The sequence below is a fragment of the Fistularia commersonii genome, chromosome 9 (assembly GCF_037954325.1).
Source record: "Fistularia commersonii isolate RoL2024-O1a breed Wild chromosome 9, RoL_Fcom_v1.0, whole genome shotgun sequence".
Taxonomy (NCBI): Eukaryota; Metazoa; Chordata; class Actinopteri; order Syngnathiformes; family Fistulariidae; genus Fistularia; species Fistularia commersonii.
Window position 1 is genome coordinate 17,261,414 of NC_141292.1, and position 20,728 is coordinate 17,282,141.

At 45.3% G+C, this 20,728-nt stretch overlaps 1 protein-coding gene across 1 annotated transcript in view; it reads right to left on the reverse strand.

The window, feature by feature from the left end:
* Positions 1-3,383: 3,383 nt before the first annotated feature.
* gfra2b (GDNF family receptor alpha 2b) overlaps positions 3,384-20,728 on the reverse strand; it is a 66,650-nt gene continuing 49,305 nt past the window's right edge. The window contains exons 4-10 of the mRNA XM_086152851.1: positions 17,028-17,227; positions 14,017-14,204; positions 10,947-11,056; positions 9,820-9,954; positions 8,315-8,499; positions 5,313-5,360; positions 3,384-4,996 (exon numbers count right to left, since the gene is read on the reverse strand). Coding sequence (XP_086008977.1) covers positions 4,880-4,996; positions 5,313-5,360; positions 8,315-8,499; positions 9,820-9,954; positions 10,947-11,056; positions 14,017-14,204; positions 17,028-17,227 — 983 coding nt within the window. The 3' untranslated portion in view covers positions 3,384-4,879. The remainder of the gene's footprint in view (positions 4,997-5,312; positions 5,361-8,314; positions 8,500-9,819; positions 9,955-10,946; positions 11,057-14,016; positions 14,205-17,027; positions 17,228-20,728) is intronic.

A 20,728-nucleotide genomic window follows, 5' to 3' on the forward strand; every position in this document is an offset into this window, starting at 1 on the left:
AAGCCATTAGCTAAGTGTTGATGAATTTTTATTAGCTTATGTAGGCTATCTGGAAGCAATGTGTCACAGCAGTCAAAAACGCTGTGCGCATTTCTCTCCAGTTAGCACACAGCACTAGCTACTGTTAGCAGCAGCTTGGTTTCCAATCACGTTTGTAGCATAGAATGCTATTTTAGCATCAGACGGCCTCTACTTGTAGCTATTCCAGACTGTCATCACTAGCTTGCCAAGCCAACTGTTAGCCCCATTGCTATCTGTACATCTGCTATCTATCAGCTGTAGTGCTACACTGGTTTGCTAGCATCTTTTTACCATCTTTTGGCAAGCCGTTAGCTATGAGTTAATGACTTTTTATTAGCTTATGTGGTCTGTCTGGAAGAAACATGACAAATGCGGCGACTCCTGCGCATGTTTCCGTCAACTTAGCGTCCATGAAAACACACAGTTTGGCACGGCTGTTGCTTTTTATTTTGATCTCCGGACACATATTTCAGTTACACTGTTTTTAAACTTTACAAATATATCAGCAAATGTACAATCTTACATCCACCCTCCCCCTCCCCCTTTGTTTTACCCGCACGTAACCATGACAACATATAACGTCCGACAAGCCGCTACTCGCCGTGAGGCTTGGCTGTGGAACGGCAGGTTACCGAGGCAACCTGATTGCTAATGTAAACACAAACAATTCTTTCGTGGGGGCGAATGAGCGCCGGCGTCTCGCAGGGGTCTTCGTCGGGAACAACAGGAGTTTGCTGAACCAATTTTTGGGTTCTACGACGATTTCTCTCAAAATTTCACGTTTCGCTTCTTTACCTTTTTTTTTAAGGCGAGTTGGGAAAGCTATAGCGTTAGCGGCTAAGCTAATGATTGACTTTCTTGACAATAATTCAAACATCAGAGACGGTTCTTGAGCATGTAGGTTGAGTTGCTGCCTGGTTCTAAAGATCATATATGGCCTCATTCTTGCACGAGAGTTCCCCTCAAAGAGTTTCCAAAACAGGAAGTGCGGTGAGCTTCTGACCAATTACAGCGAGGTGAAAATACAGACTGACATGTTCACATTTTATAAAGATGGAACCATTGTTGCGGCAAACGTTTTACCTTTAGCTAGCCCCTGCTAAAACCAGTTAGCATCTGATAAGCGTATGCTGTCCATTGTTGCCGCCTCCAACTCCGAACGTTCCCAGTCACTGCTAAAATGTTCCAAGGGAGTTGGACGGGAGGCTCGGTGGCTTTGGAGAACCAGCGATGTTCTAGGGATTCTCAGAATGTTTCATTTCTGCTGTAGTCAAGGAGAAGCGCATTGGTGTTCCCTGAATATTGACAGGAACTATGCATTGGAAGCCGATGCAAGAGGCAAAGATTTTATGTAAATTCCCCTAAAGTCCCTCACTGACCCCTGCTGTCCTTGACAATTAATTTCCAGAGTGTTCTAAGAGCAAGTGATTGCCTGAATGCTTTTGGGACGCAGGGTTCTTTCATGGTCACGGGAACCTTACTTGTTGGATGTTCATAATGTTCTGGACCTGCTTTGGAAAACATACATGTTACGTTCCCTTGATGTCTCTCCACCTGGTTCAAAGACTATGTTCTCTGGAGTGTGTCAAGACATAGAGGAACATCACAGTAACATTGAGGAAACAGAGCATACCTTGGTCCTATGAGGCACCATCCACTTTCCATCACATTTGCTCAAAAGCAAAGTTACGGGAGCATTTTGTGGGAGTTCTAGAGGGAACTCAGCGTTCCCCAAACAATACTTACATCCAGCAAACCTATCGCAAACGAGGTTCCCTGTGAGTCTACAGAACGTTTCCAACGTCTGCAGGGCACTCAACCAGTGCGTTCCCGTCTACTGTTTCCAAGTAGAAACAGTGCCGAGCAAAACAATCCAAAAACATTTTCTGGGAAAATCCTGAGCTCTCCCTCGACAAAAAATGGGGTCATATGTATGACTTGGCTGACGTTCCCTTGATAGCTCCTCTCCGGCACTAGCCCCCTGATCTGATATTGTTGTCCTTGACTACACAGTGCTAAAATGGCCCAGTGCCATCATACCTCTTGCGAGTATTGAGTTCTGACTTACCTCATAACTCTTGGGACCCCATCACATCTCAAGAAACTCTTAGAGCCTCATCATTTCTCAAGTACCTCTTGGAACCCCTTCACATCTCAGAGAACCCTGAGAACCCCAGCATACCTCAGAGTACTCTGGGAGCCCCCTCACATCTGAAAGGCTTCCTAGAACCCAATCATATCTCAAGTACCTCTGGAAACCCCATTACATCTAAAAGAGCTCATAGAACCCCGTCAAATCTATAGAACTCTTGGAACCCCATCATACCTTAACGAACTCTTGGAACCCAATCATATCTCAGAGAACTCTTAGAAGCCCATCATCATACTTTAGAGAACTCTTGGAACCTCTTCTCATTTTAAATGGCGCTTAGAACCCCATCGCATTTCAAGCACCTCTTGGAGCCCCACCACATCTAGATGAGCTCCCAGAACCCCATCATATCTCACCTACCCCCTGGAACCCCATCTTATCTCAAAGTAAACCTTGGAACTGCATCTTATCTCAAGTACACTCACAAACCCATCGTATTTCGAAGAACTGTTGGAACCTCATCATTTCTCAAGTAACTCTTGGAATACCTCAGAGAACTCTTAGAGCCCAATCACATCTGAAAGAACTGTTGGAACCCCATCACATCTAAAGAACTCTTGGAACCCTGTCATACCTCAAAGAACTCTTGGAACCCCATCATACCTTAATGAACTCTTGGAACCCAATCATATCTCAGAGAACTCTTAGAAGCTCAACATACTTTAGAGAACCCTTGGGACCTCATCACATTTAAAAGAGCTTTTAGAACCCCATCATATCTAAAGTACCTCTTGGAACCCCATCACATCAAAAAGAGCTCATAGAACCCTGTCACATCTAAAGAACTCTTGGAACTCTGTCATACCTCAACGAACTCTTGGAACCCAATCATATCTCGGAGAACTCTTAGAAGCTCAACATACTTTAGAGAACCATTGGAACCTCGTCACATTTTAAAGAACTTTTAGAACCCCATCATATCTCAAGTACCTCTTGGAACCCCATCATATCTAAAGTACCTCTTGGAACCCCATCATATCTAAAGTACCTCTTGGAACCCCATCATATCTCAAGTACCTCTTGGAACCCCATCATATCTAAAGTACCTCTTGGAACCCCATCATATCTAAAGTACCTCTTGGAACCCCATCATATCTCAAGTACCTCTTTGAACCCCATCATATCTAAAGTACCTCTTGGAACCCCATTATACCTAAGAGAACTCTTGGAACCCCATCATATCTTAAGTACCTCTTGGAACCCCATCGCATCACGTCAAGCTCTTCCTGACCCTAAATTGCCCAGACATGTGAAAGGCTGAATAGTTGTATGCCTCTATATGTGTCCTTGTGATACACCAATCCAGGGTGAGCTCCGCCTCTCGCCCAATCACAGCTTGGATAGGCTCCAGCAGCCATGCGCTCCTGAGAGGGGAAAAGCAGTATAGGCAATGGACGAATGACTTGTATCATTTCAGCTATTAGCATATAGCTGTTAGCGCTACTGGTATTAGCTGGAATAGAGTCAGACCCTCTCTCTTTCAACCCAAGCCAGCCGAGGCAGAAGGGCATCCTGCTTCCAGGCGGGATCTGCAGGGTTTCTTGGGGAACTTTGGGGTTTTTTGTGGATCATTTTGAAGAGCTGACCAGATAGTGGTCCAGAAGTGGAGTTGAAAGTTCTTGCAGAACCACCTCAGGGACCCTTCGCACCAGAGACGTTCTATCAAGGTGACCAAAGAGTTTTTCAGAGGGCTCAGTCCCCGTACATTTCTCTCACACACACACACACACACACACACACACACTCACACGTGAGCGCCTGCACACACACACCCCTCCCCCCCCCCCCCCCACACACACACACACGACAAAACACTTACAGCGAGATACACACACTCTTCCACCAAGACTCCACCGGGATGCACTTTTCTTTTCATTTCACATTAAAAACAAAGTTTAGTTTTTTTTTTGTTGTTTGTTTTTGTTTTGTTTTTTTTTTTCCCCTTTTTTTTCTCCCCCCTTTTCGACGAGGAACTGAAGATGATGAAGATCCACAAAGTAGAAGAAGAAGAAGAAGAGGAAGAAGAAGAAGAAGAAGCACACCGGTGAACAGCAGGAGTGTTTGTGGGACCCTGTTTACCCACTAACGAGGTCTAGGGGGACATTGTGTGTGTGTGTGTGTGTGTGTGTGTGTGTGTGTGTGTGTGTGTGTCACATGTATAGATTCCTACGCCTTCAGGGGGGTGATAAATAGAACCGACAAACACCAAAGATGAAGAATCCTTCCCATCTGTCCCGTCCCACCATATATATATATATATGTGTGTGTGTGTGTGTGTGTGTGTGTGTGTGTGTGTGTTGTCAGACCAGCTGTCTCGGATCCAAAAGAGGAAAAAAAAAAAAAAAAAAAGCTGGAAGCAGTCAGTCTAATCCAGGTGGAACCGATGACCCCGGCTGGATGGCGGCGGCGGCGGCGGCGGCGAGGGGGTTTAAGTCACCGCTATTGCGCTTCCCGACACACACACACACACACACACACACACACACACCACCCGTGAGTCTCGCCGCCTTCCTCGCCTCCGCAGAACAAAAACGGCCGCCTCGTCCCGGAAGACCTCCGCCTCCGCTGATTGTTCGCGTCCGCCGCGTGACATTTTCCCCCACGGCGCTTCACACGCCGTCCTCTGCCATTTTCCTGCCAGTGTGTGGGAATGTGTGTGTGTGTGTGTGTGTGTGTGTGTGTGTGTGTGTGTGTGCAGGTTGGGACTTATGAGAGTAGAAGCGCGCACGCCGTCAGAGCGACGGCGAGGGCGGCTGATTGGCTGCTGCTGCAATCGGGTACCGAAGGGTCCTGAGAGTCTATTGACCCCTGAGCCAACAGGGTCTGAGGAAGAAGAGCAGAAGAAGAAGAAGGGTGGAGGTGGTGGAGAAGATGGAGAAGATGGAGAGGAGGCAAAGGGGGAGGGGAGGGAAGGAGGAGATGGAAGGTAGCGAGGAGGTGGACAAGGGAGCAAGAAGAACGGCAAGAAAGGCAACGTCATCATCTGCAAAGAAGTGTAGCCTAGATTGCTTGGTCCTTGTTCTGGGAAGGTGCTAAAAAGGAACCTTGAGGAGCACCATGAGGTCACGTTCTGAAACCCATCAAGGCTGACGGGAAATTGAAGCCCCGCCTCCTTTGAAAGGAACAGGAAGTCACTCACCTCCTCGCACTCGAACTCCGCGGACGGGTCGCACTTCTGGCCTCCGTCCTGTCGGTCGGAAACAAACAGGAAATAGGTCACGGCGCCTTCCAAATTAGCTGCGTAATAGTGTACGCGCTAACTTGACGTTCTCACGAAACCATAGTTGAAGTACTCATTGGGTAGTCGGCGAAGGTGCCCTTCAGGCCGCACAAATAAGCCATGTTGAATTTGAGGACAGTATTTTGGGGAACCGTGTTTACTTACTCCGAGCATACAAGTACTTGATAGCTTTAGCTCATGGAGCTAACCGTCCATGTAACCGCCTGGGGTAAAAAGACAAAAGTACTCACTGGACGGGTTAAAGAGTCCAAGCGGTGAAAGTACTTTTCATGTACGAAAGATAAAACCCAGAGGGGTTTGGCTGTTCATGTGAGATACCGATGACAAAATCATACAAGTGTATGCGGGAGAAGTTTGGCACGATACAAGACGAAGTGAAGTTCTGTATCCGGTCCACTACTTGTACACTCTGGCTGGAGGAACTCAAAGACAACAAGGTTGTGATACTTTCAAGAGCAAAAAAACGACTCAAAGACGACGGTGTAAGAACTACAAAGTTGCTCCTTCTGTTTGGAGTACATTTCAAAGTTCTGGACTTGTTGACTCAGCTGCTGCTAACCGCTAACTGTCTTTGTCGGTCATCTTTTGTTTCCAGCGCAAAGATCGACGCCACCCAGACCTTCGTCTGAGCGCTACGTGTCGACTCAAGGGAAGCTCCGGGTTTGGAATCTGGAATCCAGGCACATTCGTGTTTCAAAACAAAAAAAAAAAAAAAAAACGGGAGGGAGGTAATGATACGGCGTCTGCAGCTTCTGCTCCGCGTGATTTCCTTCCGCCGCCACCACTTTGTCCCCCTCGGCGAAAGATAAGATCCGATTGGCTCTCCCATCCCGGCGACGGGAGGAGATATGCTAATGAGGCGGCGACAAAGGACCCCGATAGACGGGGAGATAAACGATGCGCGGGAGGGAAAGTGCGGCTGTGCTTCGCATTTCAGCGGCGCTAATGAAACTCGGCAGCGTTAACAGGAAACACAAAGGACTTCCTGGAGGTTCCTGCAAATGCCTGTTTTCAATGTTCTTTAAAAAAGGAAAAAAATGAAAAAAACGGCACGTTCTAAACCCCCTCCCCCCGCCCAGGACTTCATCTCATTCCTGAAATTCACCGAGGAGATTTAGAGCCTCCGGGGAATGTTTCACACCAAACTCAAGCCTTAATGCGGAACATTCACAGGGAGAAGTGATGTTCCGGGTTCCTGCGAGTGCTCGAGTGTTGTAGAGCCTTCAGGAGAACCGCGATCTCATATTGTTTTGGGCTGTGGAAGGAAACATCTGACCGAAGAGGTCCTTCAAGCTAGCACTATGTGGTTGCTCCTGGTTAGCATGCTATGCTAAAGTTCGCTTCGGGTTCCTGCAAGTGCTCGAGTGTTGTAGTGCCTTCAGGAGAACCTGGATCTCATCATGTTTTTGACTGTGGAAGGATACATCTGACCGAAGAGGTCCTTCAAGCTAGCACTATGTGGTCGCTCCAGGTTAGCTTGCTATGCTAAAGTTCGCTTCGGGTTCCTGCGAGTTGGAGTGTTGTAGAGCCTTCAGAGGAACCTGGATCTCATCATGTTTTGGGCTGTGGAAGGAAACATCTGACCGAAGGGGTCCTTCAAGCTAGCACTACGTGGTTGCTCCTGGTTAGCTTCAAGTTCGCTTCAGGTTCCTGCGAGTGCTCAAGTGTTGTAGAGCCTTCAGAGGAACCTTGATCTCATCATGTTTTCGGCTGTGGAAGGATACATCTGACCGAAGAGGTCCTTCAAGCTAGCACTACGTGGTCGCTCCAGGTTAGCTTGCTATGCTAAAGTTTGCTTTGGGTTCCTGCGAGTGCTCGAATGTTGTAGTGCCTTCAGGAGAACCTGGATCTCATAATCTTTTTGGCTGTGGAAGGAAACATCAAGCTAGCACTACATGGTCGCTCCAGGTTAGCATGCTATGCTAAAGTTCGCTTCAGCATCTTGCAAGTGTCTGAATGTTGGAGTGCAATTAGAGGATCCCGGATTTCAAATACAACCAAATACGTCCTTCGGGATTGCACTTCAGGGTCGCAAGTGGTTAGCATGCTGCTATAAAGTTAAGCTCTGGGTGCCTGCTAGTGTCAGAATGAGGTAGCGCCTCTGGAGGAACCCTGATTTCAGTGTGTCTTCAGCAGTGGAAGGATACAATTTACCAAATAGGTCCTTGGAGCTTGCGCCACCTGGTTGCTGCTGGTTAGCATGCTGCTCCAAAGTTAAGGCTTCTGCTATTGTCTGAATGTTGTAGTGACTTGCCAGGAACCTGGATTTCAGCCTATTTTCACTGGTGGAAGGATAAATCTGACTAAATAGGTCGCTAATGCTCATACCTCAGCTAGTTAGCATACTGCACAGAGGGAAATCAGTCTGCACTCCTACCATGTATGTGCGTGTTGTGAAGGTGCTGGATGCCGCAAAGATGCTAACACGGCTTACTCGTTAGCCCATTCGTTAAGGTTCACACGTTAATGTGAGCATTAGCTACGTAGCGCAGGAAGAAACAATGAATGTTCGTTGAGATTGTCATTGGTGTGTTTGCTTGTTAGCATTAGCTAATCTGGTTATCTAGCCACCAGCCCTTTGTACAATTCTAGTGGGAGCTTTTCCTGCTTTTCATTATGATGTTGAAGAGAAATACAATTGAGTCTCTCTCTTTGTGAAGCTACAGTTAGCTTGTCTGATGCTACATCTGGCTTCTCTGGTGCTAAATCAAAGCTAACGTGAAATCATCATCTGATTTGAACTGATGTCCCTTTAGCTCTGACGCTAAAATTAATGCTTAACTTCTTGCTAAGCGGCAGCAAACTCCTTGCCCCTTCATGAGCTGCGAGCTTAAACTTACAGGTGTGACATCAGCAGCGAACGATTGGTTACCACCGGTCCATGTGCTCACGCAGCTCACCTGCAAGTTGGCGCAGGTGGCTAGCACGCAGGCGCCGTCCAGCGGTTTGATGGCGTTCCCATGGAGGGCGGGAGCAGGCTTGGAGATGATTGGCGGCTGCTCGGGCGCCGAAGCGGTGGACGCCGTGTCGGTGGCGAGGAGGGGGTCGACTTCGGAGCCGTAGCCGAACGACTGAATGGCGTTTTCTGCGGACGGCGAGGCATGGGAACAAAGGAAGTAGCACAATTAGCCAACGCGACTTTTGACCTCTGCGTCAAGCGGACATGAACTTACAGTGATGTGAGTTTACTTCGCTATCGCTTCTTGTTTTAGTTTTCCGATGAACAGCTCTGGACACGCCAGCACTGCCACTCCGATATGAGTGTGAGGGCATGCGAGCGGCGGCGGCGGCGGCGTGATGAAGAGGCGCCGCTCGGCGCCGCCGTGCTATTTACCCGAGGCGTCTCGGGACGCTTTCACACTCCGCCATGTTCCTCCTCCGCCTGACCTTTTCTACTCAATTATCTGCCTCACACACACACACACACACACGGTCTTTGTGTTCTCACACGCTAAGCTCCGACGCACACACACGTGCGCACGCGTGAACTCCAGTGGACCTTTAGCGCCTCGCACTCGGCGCGGCGCCGTCCATTGAAGGCTGCGATAGCCTCTTGGAATTAATCGGACAGTGGCGAGCCACTGGCAGGGTGCAACCCTAAGGGAACCGTTGCAGAACCACCACAGAACCAGCGTGGAACCGGAACGAAACCCTTGAGCAACACTAGCAGAACCCTAAGGGGACGATCAGGGTACCATTGCTGAGCCCTAAGTCTATATAAGTCTATATTGGTGGAACCCAAAGGGAGCCAGTAGGGAACAAGTGTGGTACCATTGCCGAACCATTGCAGAAGCCAAAGGGGACCGTCAGGGTACCATTGCAGAACCCTCACAGAAACATGGAACCATGGTAGAACCCTTAATGAAATACCAGGGAACCAGCGTGGTACCATTACAGAAACCATAGGGGAACCCTTGCGGGACCATTGCGGGACCCAAAGAGATCCATAACGGAACCAGCGCCGCACCATTGTGGCACGAAACCTTAAGGCAACCCTTGCAGAACTCCAAAGTATTGCAGAACCCTCACGGTATCATTGTGGAACAACCCTAATTGAACCATTGCAGAAGCCAAAGGGGACCATCATGGTACCATTGCTGGACCCTCACAGAAACAACATGGAATGATGGTAGAACCCTTACGGAACCAGCACTAAGGCAGTCCTTGGGATACCATCATGGAACCCTAAGAAAACATCAAGGAGCCACCACAGCACCATCGCAGAACCATCGTGGAACCACCTCGGAACCCTAAGGGAAGCATCATGGAACCATAGCGGCACATTTGCAGAACCATTGAGAAAACTGTTGTGGAACCCTAAAGGAACCCCCCCCTCCTTCTCCACATTGGGGAATTTAGGTACGGCAGGTGAGCAGGGGGTTGGTTGCCATGGTGACGGACTCACTGAGGCAGGAGTTGTGGGTGAAGTCGCGGTGGAAGGCGTCACACTCGGCCTCGGCGCCGCCGCGGCAACTGCACCACAGGCTGAGGGTGATGTTGGACGGGCTGCTGTCGCTGTAGTTCGGGGTCACATCGGAGCCTGGGGGGCGGAGTTACAGGGGAAGGGGCGGGGTTGGCGGAAAGGGGGCGGAGTTAGAGGGGAGGGGTTAGAGGCGGCGTTACAGGGGAAAGGGCGGGGTTGGAAGGTAGGGGGGCGGGTTTAAAGGGGAGGGGGCGGGGTTAGAGGAGAGGAGACGGGGTTAAAGGGGAGGGGCGGGGTTAGAGGAGAGGGGTTAAGGGGGAGGGGGCGGGGTTAGAGGGGAGGAGGCGGGGTTAGAAGGCAGGAGGTGGGGTTAGAGGAGAAGAGGCGGGGTTAGAGGGTAGGGGGGGCGGGTTTATTGGGGAGGGGGCGGGGTTAGAGGAGAGGGGCGGAGTTAGAGGGTAGGGGGGGCGGGTTTATTGGGGAGGGGGCGGGGTTAGAGGAGAGGGGCGGAGTTAGAGGGTAGGGGGGGCGGGTTTATTGGGGAGGGGGCGGGGTTAGAGGAGAGGGGCGGAGTTAGAGGGGGGGGTTAGAAGGTAGGAGGTGGGGTTAGAGGAGAAGAGGCGGGGTTACAGGGGAGGGGGCGGGGTTAGAGGAGAGGGGCGGGGTTAGAGAGTAGGGGGCGGGGTTAGAGGAGAGGGGGCGGGGTTAGAGGAGGGGGCGGGGTTAGAGAAGAGGATGCGGGGTTAGAGGAGAGGGGGCGGGTTTAGAGGGAAAGAGGCGGGGTTAGAGGAGAGGGGGCGGGGTTAGAGGAGAGGGGCGGGGTTAGAGAGTAGGGGGCGGGGTTAGAGGAGAGGGGGCGGGGTTAGAGGAGGGGGCGGGGTTAGAGAAGAGGATGCGGGGTTAGAGGAGAGGGGGCGGGTTTAGAGGGAAAGAGGCGGGGTTAGAGGAGAGGGGGCGGGGTTAGAGGAGAGGGGGCGGGGTTAGAGTCGGCATGAAGCAGGAAGAGGATGTGACTGCATGATTGACATCCAACAGTAAGCTAACATCATCTGCTCACACACACACACACACACACACACACACACACACACACACACCGCTAAACTCACCGATCAGTCCGACGTAGGACACCAGGCAGCCGTGGTAGTTGTCGTGGGGACACGTGGTCAGTGTGTGTGGCGTCACCTGACAGTTCATGTGGAAGTCGGCCAATCGGGACCTTCGGAGAGACAGGAAGTGGTTAACCTTTATTTTGAAGGAAACTTCCTTTTGTTTACATCCGGGTTTCAACAAGACATTTAGGTTTTAGGAGTAATTCAGCTCGTGTGTGTGTGTGTGTGTGTGGTTAGGGTTAGCATGTGCTTTTACGTGTGTATTTACATGTATATTCACACATGTGTGTGTTTTTCTGAATGTGTGTGTGTGATTAAATGGGTGTGTCTGTATATCAAATTCTACAGGTGTGTGTTTGTGTCTTAAATTGTGTGTTGTCATTTGTCCCTATGTGTGTGTGTGTGTAGTCACTTGCGTGTGCAGGCATTTGAGGTTCTGTGTGTGTTTGTTACGTGTGTGTTCTGAAGAAAGCATGTGTTAGAAAGAGTGTGTGTGTTAGTATTTGTCTGTATGCGCCTATCTACCAGTTTCTGTGTGTGTGTGTGTGTGTGTGCGTGTGTGTGTGTGTGTGTCTGTCTGTGTGTATATGAACTTCTGCAGGTGTGTTTGTGCGTTGTGTATTGGCATTTGCTAGTGTACGTGTGTGTGTGTGTGTGTGTGTGTGTGTGTGTGAATTTGTTGCATGTGTGTTCTCTAGAAAGTATATGTGTGTTCAAAAGTGTGTGTGTGTGCCTGTGCCTGTGTCTGTTAGTGGTATGTGTGTGTTTTTGTATTTGCCTGTAAGTGCATATCTGTTAGTTTCTTTGTCTGTGTGTGTGTGTGTGTGTGTGTGTCCAGGTGTCATGTTTGTGTGTATTCACCTGTGTGTGCACACGTGAGTTTCTCTCTTTCTGAATGTGTGTTTGCGTGTATGTGCATATCTATTAGTTTCTGTATGTGTGTGTGTGTGTGTATGTGTGTGTGTGTGTGTGTGTGTGTGTGTGTGTGTGCATGAACTTCTGCAGGGGTGTTTGCGTGTCTTTATTTGTGTATTTGTCTTTGCCACTGTTTGTTAGTATTTACCTGTATATGCATGTTGGTGAGTTTCTGTGTTTGGGTGTGTGTGTGTGTGTGTGTGTGTGTGTGTGTGTTTAATGAACAGACGTCTAATTTGCATATCATCATATTTATCCAGCTGATCGCCGCCGCCGGTCCAGCGTGTGTCGTGTCTCTGCTCAAACAGCCTTGGAGCAAAACACACAATGGGTGCGAGCGTGACACCTGGACCTTCACACACACACACACACACACACACACACACACACACCATCCAATCAACCGAGCTGCTGCGTGAAGACGCTGAAAGCCCTGTGTTTGTAGCCCGGGAAGCTGAGGCCACATGTAATTACACTTCCTGTCAATCACAGCGTCGCCCATGGCAACAGGCTCCGCCCTCTTCGGCAACGGTGGTGAGACCCCGCCCCCATCCATAATGATTTTTAAAAAAAAAGCACAATAACATTATTTCTCTATTACTGTGTGTGTGTGTGTGCTTCTCGCTCTGTCAATGTGTGTGTGTGTATTTGTGTTGGTTTCCCTGTGTGTGTTTCTGTGTGTGTGTGTGTGTTTGTTTGTCTGCATCTATGAATTTTTGTCTATTTGTTTATATATATGTGTGTGTGTGTGTGTGTGTTTCTCTCACTCAATGTGTGTGTGTGTACTTGTCAGTTTCTGTGTGTATGTTTGTGTGTATTTGTGTGTTTGTTTCTGTTTTTGTGTGTAATTGTGTGTGTGAGAGTGTGTGTTTGTGTGCGCCTTTGAATTTGTGTAAGTGTATTTTTTGTGTGTCATTTGTTTGCTTGATTGTGTGTCAAAGTGTGTGTGACACACACACTTTTTGTGTGTATTTGTGTGTGTTTCTGTTTGTGTGCGTGATTGTACGATGTTTTCTGGTCCTCATATGTGTTTAATGTAAACAAACTTGTATGTAGGTGTGTGTGTATGTGTGTGTGTGTGTGTGTGTGTGTGTGTGTGTGTGTGTGTGTGTGTGTGTGTGTGTTTGAATGTGTCTCACCGTGTGAATTTGTTTTTATATAGGCATGTTGTTTTGTGTGTGTGTAAAATTGCTTGTGTGTGTGTGTTTGTGTGTTTGTATTAAATAGTATGTTTGTTTGTTTGTGTGTTCGTATGAAAGTGTATGTGTGTTTGTTTGTGAGTGTGTGTGGTGTGTGTGTGTGTGTGTGTGTGTGTGTTTGTATGAAATTGCATGTGTGTTTGTTTGTGAGTGTGTGTGGTGTGTGTGTGTGTGTGTGTGTGTGTGTTTGTATGAAATTGCATGTGTGTTTGTTTGTGAGTGTGTGTGGTGTGTGTGTGTGTGTGTGTGTGTGTGTGTTTGTATGAAATTGCATGTGTGTTTGTTTGTGAGTGTGTGTGGTGTGTGTGTGTGTGTGTGTGTGTGTTTGTATGAAATTGCATGTGTGTTTGTGAGTGTGTGTGGTGTGTGTGTGTGTGTGTGTGTGTGTTTGTATGAAATTGCATGTGTGTTTGTTTGTGAGTGTGTGTGTGTGTGTGTGTGTGTGTGTGTGTGTGTGTGTGTGTGTGTGTGTGTGTATGAAATCGCGTATGTGTTTGCGTTTGAATAAAATTTTGTGTGTGTGTGCGTGTATGTAATTTTGTGTGTTTGTATGAAATTTGGTTGTGTGTGTGTGTGTGTGTGTGTGTGTGTGTGTGTGTGTGTACTAACTTGGGGGGGTTTTATATGATATGTGTGTGTGTCTGAAATTGTGTGTGATTGTATCAAATTGTGTGTGCGTATGAAATTGCATGTGTGTTTGTATGAAATTGTTTGTGTGTGAAATTGCGTGTGTGTGTGTGTGTGTCATATGAAATTGTATCTGCGTCTCCTAAGATATTGCCTGTGTGTGTGTGTGTGTTTTGTGCGTCTTTGTGCGTGTACGATCTTTTCAGTCCTCCTATTCTATTGCTTCTCTATTATTGCTCATGTGTGTGTTTGTCTGGGCTTGTTTGCATGTTTTCCCTCAAACGAACTGTTGTGTGTGTGTGTGTGTGTGTGTGTGCGACCCTCACCTGCAGAGTGCGTCCGATCTGCACGAGCGTCGCAGCTCCAGGCAGGGCGGCTTGTGTCGCTCCTGCACCGAACACGACGGGACGATGGTGCGACGGCGTCGCTCGGCGCACGCCTGGTCTGAGCACGAGCAGAAGAGCAGCGGGTAGCTTAGCTCCCACGACACGCGCTCAAAGAACTGACGCAGCGCCTGCAACGCAACACACAACTTTTGTAAAGGCGTCAGTTTACGTTTACGTAAAGATACACTTCTATCACGGCACTTCTATTCTTTTGTGCTGTACTTTTGTAAAAAAAAAGTCAGTTTTGTAAAGATGTGAGTTGTTGTAAAGATATGTTTTGTAAAGTTTACATAATTGTAAAAAATCAAAATTGGACATGTTTTCATGGACTCACACTTTGTAAAGATTTGATTTTACATAACGGTAAAAATCAAAATATGACAAGTTAAGTTTTCGTGGAGTCACACTTTGTAAAGATGTGAGTTGTCAAGTTCAGTTTTTGGAGTCACGTGTTGTAAAGATTTGGGTTTACTTAATTGTAAAAATCTAACCTGACAAGTAATGTTTTATGGAGTCACACTTTGTAAAGTTTTTGGTCTGCTTAATTGTAAATATCAAAATTTGACATGCTTAGTTTTGTGGAGTCACACTTTGTAAAGATGTGAGTTTACATAATTGTAAAAATCAAAATTGGACACGTTTTCATGGACTCACACTTTGTAAAGATTTGAGTTTACATAACTGTAAAAATCAAAATGTGACAAGTTAAGTTTTAGTGGAGTCACACATTGTAAAGATGTGAGTTTTCTTAATTGTAAAAATCAAATTTGACAAGTAATGTTTTATGGAGTCACACTTTGTAAAGATTTTGGTCTACTTAATTGTAAAAATCAAAATTTGACAAGCTTAGTTTTGTGGGGTAACACTTTGTAAAGATGTGAGTTTACATAATTGTAAAAATCAAAATTTGACAAGTTACGTTTTTGTGGAGTCACACTTTGTAAAGATGTGAGTTTACATAATTGTAAAAATCAAAATTTGACAAGTTACGTTTTTGTGGAGTCACACTTTGTAAAGATGTGAGTTTACATGATTGTAAAAATCAAAATTTTGACAAGTTAAGTTTCAGTGGAGTCATAATTTGTAAATTGTCAAATTAAGTTTTTCTGGTGTCACGCTAAAGATCCGAGTTTACAAAATGTAAGATGTAAAAATGTAAGAAATGTGTCAAGTTTGTCTCGGTTTGGTCTTCATCTTTTGTTAGTCTTAAAACAAGAGCTTTACCAGAACTTTTACGTATCCGTAAAGATACACTTCTCTCAAGCTAGCAACTGTTTTGTGCCTTTGTTTTGTAAACATGTCGGTTTTGTAAAGACGTGAGTTGTCAAGTCAAGTTTTTGAAGTTTCAAGTTTGTAGATTCAAATTCAAGTTTGTAGATTCAAGTTTCTATCGTTGTAAAAATCAAAATTTGACAAGTTAGGTTTTTGGAGAGTCACGCTGTAAAGATGTGTTCTGTAAATATGTGACTTTTGTAAAGATGTGAGTTTACACAGACATAAAGATCATAATTTGACAAACTAAGACTCACTTTGTGAAGATGTGTTTTGTTAAGATTAGAGTTTACATAGTTGTAAAAATCAAAATTCGTCAAGTTAATAATTGCTTGTGGAGTCACGCATGTAAAGATGTGAGTTTACAGACATGTAAAGATGAAAATATGTCATGTTTGTCACTTGTGGTAATTGGTAATTTGGTCATCTGTTTTATGTCTTTCTTTTTTAAAAATGTCAGCTTTTTACAAATATGAGTTTTGTAAAAATTACAAAAATGTGAGATGAAAATAAGTCAAGTTAGTTACATTTTGGTCTTCGTCTTTTGTTAATATGGAAGTTTTATGCATCCGGTAAGAAACACTTCTCTCAAGCTAGCAACTGTTTTTTAAAATGTCAGTTTTCTAAACATGTGGGTTTACACAATCATAGAAAACATAATTTGTCAAATTAAGCTTTTGTGGAGTCACACTGTAAAGATCTGCCTATATGGCCTGCAGTTGTAATTTATTATGTTTTGTAAAGTCAGACATTTGCGAAATTATACACTTGTAAAGTTAGTACATTTTACAAGTTTGGCGTTTGTAAAAGCTGATGATTGCCATAAATAGGTAAAGTCAGATATTTGTAAATTTCCATGTTTGTAAACCAAGACCTGTGTCAAGTCACATGTTCATGTGTAAATGTTTGATGAATGTAAAGTCAGTCATTTTGTGAAGACATACACTTGTAACGTCAGATTTTTGTAAAGTTCCAGGTCTTTAAATGCAGATGTTTTTAAAGGGAGGTTCATAAAGTCAGGAGTTTGTAAAATATCATGACTGTAAAGTTGTCAATGATGGCATTTGTTATGTGTTAAGTCAGCTGTTTTTTAAGTAAGGCGCTTCTAAAGTTCCATGTTTGTAAAGTCAGACTTTTATAAATGCTGATAAAGACAGGCACTTTTAAAGCCCTACACTTGTAAAGTGAGATGTTTGTAAAGTTTGTAAAGCCAGACCTCCAGAAGGCTGGTGTTTAGAAGGCATGTGTAAAGTTAGATGTTTACACATTTCAATGTTTGTAAAATCAGCTGTTCGTAAAGGCTGGTGACTGTAAAGTAAGACAGTTGTCACGTCAGAAACACATTTGTAAAGACAGGAGTTTGTAAAGTTCCACGTTTGTAAAGCCAAACATCCAGAGAGCTGGTGTTTGTAAAGTCAGGCGTGTAACTTACAATTTATGTAAAATCAGCCGTTTGTAAAAGCTAATGACAGTAAAGATACATGTCTTTCATACATTCCTGAAGCCGTATCTTTGTAAAGTCAGATGTTTGTGTAAAGTAAGTATGCTTATAAAGTTCAAAGATGTGATTCTGACACCTGTAAAGTAAACTCAGAGGTCTACATGGCCCATGGTTGTAAATTCTAATGTTTATGAACTTCCACGTTTGTAAAGTCGGACATCTGCCACCTCGTTCTGACCTTCTGGCATCGCTTCCGGCTGCAAGGCTCCTGATTGGCCAGACCGGGCTGAGGGGGCGTGGCCTTGCTGCAGATGGAGTTGTACGCCGAGCGGAGGCGTTTGCACGTCTCGTTGAGGTTGCAGGCCTTCGCTGCGTCCAGGCAGGGGTTACAGGGTTTCCCCGCCTCCGAGCAGGGGCTCAGCTTGGACAGCGATGAGTCTGGACGGTCAGAACACACACACACACACACACACGCAACATTAAACACATATAAAATCCATTGTGTGTGTGTAGGTGTGTGTGTGTGCATTCTGGTCTTTGAAACACGCCGGCAGGTTCTCGACCCCTTGGGTTCCGCGTCGATTCCCAAATGTCGTTTCCACTGTTCTGCTAAATTAAACACGAGGCTGCTGAACACACACACACGCATGCACACACACACGCTTACAGACAAGCTTTGAAATTTAAATGTTCTTTTGTACAAGCCTGGAGACAGTGTGTTGAATACCAACTCAATGACTTTGCAGGTGTAATTACAACCTCCTGTTGCCGTAACAACCTCCAGGTGTTATAACAATGTCTAGCTGCAATGGCAACTTCCAGTTTTCACAACAACCTGCGGATGTCAGAGAAACCTCCTGTTGCCATAGCAACATGCAGGTGTAATAACAACCCCCGGTTGCTATAACAACTTCTAGTGGCAATAACAACTTCTATTTGCCCTCACCTCCGGCTGCCATAACAACCAACCAGTTGCCATAACGAAACATAGTTGCCATGACAACCACCGAGCGTAATAACAACCCCCGGTTGCCGCAATAACTTCCAGTTGCCATAACAACCTCCAGATGTAATTACAACCTTCGGTTGCCATAACAACTTCTAGTTGCAACAACAACCTCCGGGTGTAACACTAACCCACAGTTGTCATAGCAACCGCCAGGTGTAATAACAACTTCTATGTGCCTTCACCTCCGGCTGCCATAACAACGAACAAGTTGCCATGACAACCTCGAGTTGCTATAACAATTCATAGTTGCCATAGATACCTTCATGTGTAAACACAGCCTCCAGGTGACATGACAACCAATAGTTGCCATGACAACCACCAAGTGTAGTGACAAGCCCTGGTTATCATAGGAACCACAAGATGGAATAACAACCTCCATGCGTCACAAACTCTTGTTGCCATGACAACCTCCAGTTGCCATTGACCCTTCATGTGTAATCCCAACCTCCAGTTGCCGCAATAACTTCCAGCTGCAATAACAACCTCTGGGCATAATACTAACTCACGGTTGTCACAGCAACCGCCAGGTGTAATAACAACCTCAAGTTGCCGTAACAAGTTCTAGTTGCAATAACAACCTCTGGGCATAATACTAACCCACAGTTGTCATAACAACCACCAGGTGTAATAACAACTTCTACTTGCCTTCAACTCCAGCTGCTATAACGACCAACCAGTTGCCATAACAAAACATAGTTGCCATAACAACCTCCAGGTATAATTACCTCCAGTTGCCATAGCAATTCATAGTTGCCATAGATACCTTCATGTGTAAACACAGCCTCCAGGTGAAATGACAACCAATAGTTGCCATGACAACCACCAAGTGTAGTGACAAGCCCTGGTTATCATAGCAACCACCAGATGGAATAACAACCTCCTTGCGTCACAAACTCTTGTTGCCATGACAACCTCCAGTTGCCATTGGCCCCTTCATGTGTAATCCCAACCTCCAGTTGCGGCAATAACTTCCAGTTGCAATAACAACCTCTGGGCATAATACTAACCCACGGTTGTCATAGCAACCGCCAGGTGTAATAACAACCTCCGGTTGCCGTAACAACTTCCAGTTGCAATAACAACCTCTGGGTGCAATACTCACCCGCAGTTGTCATAGCAACCGCCAGGTGTAATAACAACTATTAAGTGCCTCCAGCTGCCATGACAACCAACCAGTTGCCATAACAACCTTCATGCGCGATAACCAATCCAAAACGCGCCTCCCGCGGGTGTTTAACCCTCTGACCTCCCGCTCCTCCTCCTCCAAACATCTTTTGCTCTTTTTGCGGCGCCGAGCAGCAAAAGAAGAGGAAAAGGATGTAGATTTTAAAATTTTCCTTTATTCAAACGCTGGGATTTGACAGGAATGCATTCAAGGATGCCTCCAATGAACAACCATGCAGATAATTTATGGATTTATTTGGACTAACGCGCCCAAAACCATCTTATAGACAAATGCGGCCTGTATATGTACACGTATATTTATTTGTTTTATTTTCTATATAAACCTGGATTTCTGTTAAATGCAGTTTCTTTTTGCTGGCCGTCTGCAACACTTCTGGGGATGATAAAGGGCAACCCTCACTGATGTTTCCCATTGTCATCCCTGATATTGTTGTTGTTGTTGTCTACTTATCTTCTTTCTATTTATTATGATTTTTTTTAATATTTTTTTTTTTTACCTTTTTTTTGTCTTGCTATATCCTGTCATTTGCCTTTCTATTTATATTTATACATATATTTTATTCACATTTATTTCCTTTTTTTAATTTATTTTTTTGTCTTGCTATATCCTGTCTTCTTCCTTTCTATTAATATTTATACTTTTATTTATATTCATATTATTTCCTTTTTTAATTTTTTTTTTTGCCTCGCTATATCCCGTCATCTGCCTTTCTATTTCTATTTATACTCATATTATATTCACATTTATTTCCTTTTTTAATTTTTTTTTGTCTTGCGATATCCTGTCTTCTGCCTTTCTATTTATACGCATATTATATTTATATTTATTTCCTTTTTTTAATTTGTTTTTTGTCTTGATATATCCTTTCTTCTGCCTTTCTATTTCTATTTATACTCATATTAAATTCACATTTATTTCCTCTTTTTTGATATTACAACCGTTAAGCTGCTGTCACAAAGGAATTTCCCCTATGGGGATCTGTAAAGTTTATCTTATCTTATCTTATCTTATCTTATCTTATCTTATCTTATCTTATCTTATCTTATCTTATCTTCTATTTTGGACATGTTTTTTTCAAGGGCAAGCTTGAAAGATCTTTTTTGCGGACCGGTAACAAGAGATCCAGTGGACCGGCAGTTGGGGACCCTTTAGCTAAGGAGTAAATATCATTCTATATCCAATTTCTGTCCGACTCTGACTCACAGTCCACGTCTTCGCCTTAGTGTCTAACCAGTAGGCTACCAGTGGGCTACTTCTAAAATGTCCAAGTCCAATGTCCAAAGGCAAAATATACACCTTATGGTCAAAAGTAGTGACATCCCAGTCCTAATCCATAGGGTTCAACATGTTGCGGATCCGCCCTTTGTAGCTAGAACAGCTTCAACTCTTCTGGGAAGGCTGTCCACAAGGTCCACTAGTGTGTTTTGGGGGAATTGTTGACTGCTCTTCCAGAAGAGGTCACACAGTGTTGTTGGACAAGAAGGCCTGGCTCTCAGTCTGTGCTCTAATTCATCTCAAAGGTTTTCTAAGGGGTTGAGGTCAGGACTCTGTGCAGGCCAGCCAGACTCTGTCGTCCATGTCTTTATGGAGTTTGCTTTGTGCACTGGTGCACAGTCACGCTGGAAAAGGAAGGGTCCAGCTCCAAACTGGAGTTGCCCAAAATGTCTCGGTATGCTGAAGTTCTCAGAGTTCCTTTCTCTGTAACTAAGGAGCCAAGCTTCCCCCTCCACCAAACTTCACACTT